Here is a 5,598-nt window from a genome sequence, read left to right as displayed (position 1 = left end):
TCCCTGGTCTGGAAAGATCCCACATGCCACGGAGCAACTAAGCCCATGTGCCACAACTACTGAGCCTGTGCTCTAGAGCCCACAAGCCACAACTACCGAGCCCATGTGCCACAACTACTGAAGCCTGTGCGCCTAGAGCCCGTGCTCCACAACAAGAGAAGCCACTGCAATGAGAAGCCCGTGCACCACAATGAAGAGTACCCCCCACTCGCCTCAACTAGAGAAAGCCTGTGGGCTTCCCTGGTGGCACAGTGGTTGAGAATCCGCCTGCCGATGCAGGGGACACGGGTTCGTGCACCAGTCCAGGAAGATCCCACATGCCATGGAGCGGCTGGGCCCGTGAGCCGTGGCCAATGAGCCTGTGCATCCGGAGCCTGTGCTCCGCCACGGGAGAGGCCCCAGCAGTGAGAGGCCCGCGTACCACAAAAAAAAAAAAAAAGAAAGAAAGAAAGAAAGCCTGTGAGCAGCAACGAAGACCCAATGCAGCCAAAAATAAATAAATAAATTTATTTTTTTTAAAAATTTACCAGAGTTGATAACTGTATTGTGGTTATGAAAGTGAATATCCCTACTTCTATGAGACACACTGAAGTATTTAGGGGTAAAGGGCATTGATGTACGCAGTTTACTCTCAAATGATTCAAAGAAAAAATATATATATACATATACGTATATACACATATACATATATAACATACAAATGTTAGCAGTAGGTAATTAGGGTAAAGGGTATACAGCTGTTCTTTGTATCGTCCTTATTCTTGCAACTTTTCTGTACATTTGAAATTATTTCCAAATAAAAAGTCAAAAGAAGTTGAATGGAAATATAGGTCTGGTGAAGTATGTCTTGGAGAGACAGACATTAACGGCTGTGAATGATTAATGGGCTAGATCTTACTATAAGACAAGGAAGAAAAGCCCAGCCAGCCCTTCCTCTGACTACTTTGACTGAAAACTTTCTTTCTTCAGCAGATTCAAAGCCAGAAGTCCATCCCTGGTCCCTCTGCCCTCTGCCCTCTGGCAGTCAGCAATTTCTCAGCCACCATGAACTCTGCAGTCATTTTATTCCAGATTCATGTGCAGGAAATCAACTCCAACCAGGGGATCCTTGCCCAGATGAGCACCAGCAGCGGCAGCAACAACATTCTGATAAAAACCACTGGGGGGCCAAAGCAGAAGATCAAGGAATGGGAGTCTCTACACCTTTGTTTTGGAGTACAAATGAGAAGGGGACTTAAGTGGTTTTCTCTAGTCCACCCCAGGGACCACCAGTAAGCTCTCAGGGAGGCAACAAAGTGTTGAAGGTACAGCTCAGTGCAGCCCAGAGGGTAAGCTCTGGGGAAACAGACAATATTCCTGAGAGGGTAGAACTCTCAGGATTTGGAGCAGTCAGGTTTAGAGGTGTGGACTAGGTTTTAGCCAGAAGTCAAACCTCTTCAGACACAGGCTGTTACGAGCGGGGATATCTCCTGTGTGCAGAAAGTGTGGGCGAAGCTTTAGCAGGAAGTCACATCTCAACAGACATCAGAGGACACACGGGAAAAGCCTTATATATGTGGGGAGTTGTGGGCAAGGCTTTATAGATGAGTCACCCCTCTACGACCACCAGAGTACACACTCAGGTGAGACGCTTTATGTATGCAGGGAGTGTGGGCAAGCTTTTAACCACAAGTCACACACACACAAGGGAGAAGCCCTTTGCATGATGTGTGGGCAAGTCATTAGTGAAAAGTCAGACCTCATTAAGCACCAGAGGATTCACACAGGGGATAAGCCTTATGTGTGCAGGAACTGTAGCCAAGGCTTTAGGGTGAAATCACACCTCATCACACACCACAGGACACGTTCAGGTGAGAAGCCTTTTGTTTGCAGGGAGTGTGGGTGGGGTTTTAGCTGCAAGATAATCCTAAACACACACCAGAGGACACACACAGGAGAGAAGCCTTACGAGTTGCAGGGTATGTGGGCGAGACTTCAGCCACAAGTCAGCTCTCAGCACGCATCAGAGGGTGCACTCAGGGGAAAAGTCTTATGTGTGCAGGGAATGTGGGCAAGGCTTTAGCCATAAGTCAGCCCTCATCAGACACCAGAGAACACACTCAGGGAAAAGCCTTAAGTGTGCGAGGAGTGAGGGTATGACTTTAGCAACAAGTCAGTTGTCAGCCACATCAGAGGGCACACTCAAGGGAGAAATCTTGATTGTGAGGTAGTGTGGGTGAGGCTTTAGCTGGACATCACTCCTCATCACAGAGCAGAGGACATGCTCAGGGAGAAGCCTGACAGGGAGTGAGGGTAAGGTGTTAGCTGGAGGTGACCTCATAAGAAACACTGGGAGTCAAATCTCTCCACCATCCATTACCACCCTGCTAGAGCTCTGCAAGGGCTTCAGGGACAGTCTTCGGACCCCTTACACCCTCTGTGAGTATGAAGATGGCAGAGGTCTAGCCTCTGAGAACAGAGGTACCAAGTGATGGTCCTCTTGGAGAAGTGGTCTTTGCTTCTACCTACTTCCTTCTTCAGCTGTGTCCTTCTATTGGCTTCTATGATACTTTCCTGTTCTATTTTTGTCTATGTCTCTAGCCTTTGATGCATCCTCTTCTACCCCACTTTAGGTATTACTCAGGGTTCAGTCTCACCCTCCAATCTGAGGGACTCCTTAACCATGTCTCCTTCCTAACCCTCCAGTTCCAAACCCAGGTCCCTTTAACCACACCCCCAAATTCTTCAATCTCAGGATCTAAATCTCAAAACCATGCTGTTTGGCCCTCCAAGGACAGGGATAAGGTTACTAGCAATGCCCCACCATCGGCTTCCAATACCAGGTTTTAGGGTTTTTAAACACAGCCCCTCCTGAGCCCTTCAATCTCAGTGCCCAGTCTTTTAGCCACACTCTCACATCAGTCCTCCAGTAATTGTTCTAAGGCCCTTTGAACCAAACCCACTGTCACTTATCTTACATTCCCAGGGCCCATGTATGTGGCCCAGGTTCCTGATAGTTCCCCTAACTTTCTTCTTGGCCCTAGTGCTATATGTCAGTGGGTATACCCTAGAGGGCTGTCTACTCAGGCCCCAGTGTCTTTATTTGCCAAGAGGATATTTGCCACAGAGAGGAAGGAGAGAGATTTTTTGTAACACCCCCACCACCACCACCAAAATCTGGCTTGGTTTGGGGCTGGAGGAGAGATAAAAGGGGTTGTTGGTCCAGATGCCTTTGTCCACAGCCTCTCACCTGGAAGTGGTTGTCTCCAAGGTTAGCCTGGCGGGGGGTAAGGGCTGGGAGCACCTGGAGTGTAGGTTCCCCCCCCACACACTTCAACTCAGGCACTGCTGCCCGGTCTACCACCGTAGTGCTGCCCTTTTTCCCATGGCCTTAGCTAAAAGCCACAGAGGGAAGTCTGTGTTTTCTCTAGGGGTTGCTGAGCAGAGAAGGGCACCCCCACCACCATCATTCCATGTGACCTCAAAGCTGCTTCCTGATAGGGCAACAAAAGTGGAAAAATTTCTTACACCTTGCTTTAAACATGATGGGAAAAAATGTTTATTTTCTCTTAAAATCCATGCAGAAACTGTAGAGACAGCACACAAGTCTGGCCCAGCAGGACCACTGTCAGGCCCAGGAATCAGGGAGAGATGCAGAGGGGACCTCTGTCCAGGTGGGTGCAGATAGCTTTGGGTGCCTTCCAGTCAGGAGTCACTCCTTCATGGACAGGGGTTAAAATTGGCCCCATCTCTGCAATGATAGTCTTGAGGTGTTGTGAGATCTTCACAATAAAGAATTGTGGGAGGAGATGGGATGGGAAAAGGAGGCAAACACTTCCAGGACTGTTGGGCCTTATAGAATTTCCTGCCAGGGAGGAATAGCTGGATTTTTGCTGTAGGGGCTGGTGGCTCATTTCTTTCTTTCTTTTTTTTTTTTTTTTTAATAAATTTGTTTATTTATTTATTTTTGGCTGTGTTGGGTGTTTGTTGCTGTGCGCAGGCTTTCTGTAGTTGCGGTGAGCGGGGGCTACTCTTCTTGGCGGTGCGTGGGCTTCTCATTGCGGTGGCGTCTCTTGTTGCGGAGCACGGGCTCTAGGTGCACGGGCGTCAGTAGTTGTGGCCTGCAGGCTCTAGAGTGCAGGCTCAGTAGTTGTGGCGCACGGGCTTAGTTGCTCCACGGCATGTGGGATCTTCCCAGACCAGGGCTCAAACCCATGTCCCCTGCCTTGGCAGGCGGATTCTTAACCACTGCACCACCAGGGAAGCCCTGGTGCCTCATTTCTGATGGTGATAAGGCATCTCAGACTCAGGGCTGCAGGACCTGGTAAGTAAAACTGAGATCAAGGCAGCCCCTGTGTTCTTGCTGCCCTTGTCCTTCAACCTCACCCCAAAAGCGCTCGGCTTTGTCTCTTTTGGGGTAGTTTCATTTAGCCCTCCAAATGCCTCGCCCCTTTTTCTTGAGCTTTGTCCCCCAGTGCAGATTTCTCCCTTTGTTTCCCAAATTTTCTTCTAATGCTGAAGTGCCCGCAGGATGGAACTGTGGGGAGGAGGGACCTTTTTGGCTTTGGGAGAGACCAGAGAGGGCACCCAAGGGGCTACTTGCTGCATCTGCTTGTTTCCCAGCTTCCATGGGGGTGAGGATAGAACCTTTCAACATCAGCTCAAGTTGCTGTCACTGATTCCCTACCTTCCGCCTCCCTGGGTAATAGAGGCACCCTCACTACCTCACCCTACTTTCACACAGTTTTAACATGTCAGGGGGTCTGCATTTAGAGCCACTTCCCCATGGGGCTTTGTGGGAGTGATCTCTTGACTCCATCCCAGGGGTCCTGGTTTTCTGCAGCTGTTTCCATCATCATTCCTTCTTCTCCCTTGCCTTGTTGCCCCTACTTTCCACATCTTGAGAGGGTATGAAGAATCCTTCATACCCTGACCTCAGTAATACCTGTTTCTGGGCCTTAGGGTGAGAGGTGGAATTAAGGCCCCCAAAACTGGCTTCTGTTATTCAGATGCTGGGCGCTAGGGTAAGCCTTTTCAGGAGAGGAAAAGAGGAGGATGGCCATGAGGCCCAGGCATTTGTGAGTCATAAAGGGATCATGGGCTCTCAGAACCTTAGAGTCCCAGACTCATGAATCCTAAGTGGCTCCTGGAGAACTGGGATAAAGGGAGCATCAGATTAGGCATCCAGGGCTGCTCATTTGGGCAAGTGAATCCCACTCTTCATCTTGACCTTGGATGATTCAAGGGCTCATGTTCCCCAGGGCCATATATGACCAAAAATAAGCCTCTGGGAGAATTTGTGGAATGATGAATTCATGGGAGGGAATTCTTTTTTTTTTTTTTAATAAATGTATTTATTTTATTTATTTATTTTTGGCTGCATTGGGTCTTCGTTGCTGTGCGCGGGCTTTCTGTAGTTGCAGTGAGCGGGGGCTACTCTTCGTTGTGGTGCGCGGGCTTCTCATTGCGGCAGGTTCTCTTATTGTGGAGCACGGGCTCTAGGCGCGCAGGCTTCAGTAGCTGTGGCTCGTGGGCTCTAGAGCGCAGGCTCAGTAGTTGTGGCGCACGGGCTTAGTTGCTCCGCGGCATGTGGGATCTTCCCGGACCAGGGCTCGAACC

The 5,598-nt window shown here is 49.4% G+C and overlaps 1 protein-coding gene across 1 annotated transcript in view; it reads left to right on the top strand.

Annotated features, from left to right (window-relative positions):
- ZNF589 (zinc finger protein 589) overlaps positions 1-5,598 on the top strand; it is a 17,131-nt gene that overhangs the window by 645 nt on the left and 10,888 nt on the right. Inside the window, 2 exon segments of the mRNA XM_028478773.2 lie at positions 973-1,395; positions 1,398-1,622. Of these exon segments, the coding sequence (XP_028334574.2) occupies positions 973-1,395; positions 1,398-1,622 (648 nt within the window).

This window comes from Physeter macrocephalus, chromosome 18, assembly GCF_002837175.3.
Source record: "Physeter macrocephalus isolate SW-GA chromosome 18, ASM283717v5, whole genome shotgun sequence".
NCBI classification, from domain to species: domain Eukaryota; kingdom Metazoa; phylum Chordata; class Mammalia; order Artiodactyla; family Physeteridae; genus Physeter; species Physeter macrocephalus.
Note: the sequence above shows the minus strand (reverse complement) of the source record. Positions and strands in the feature narration are given on the sequence as shown.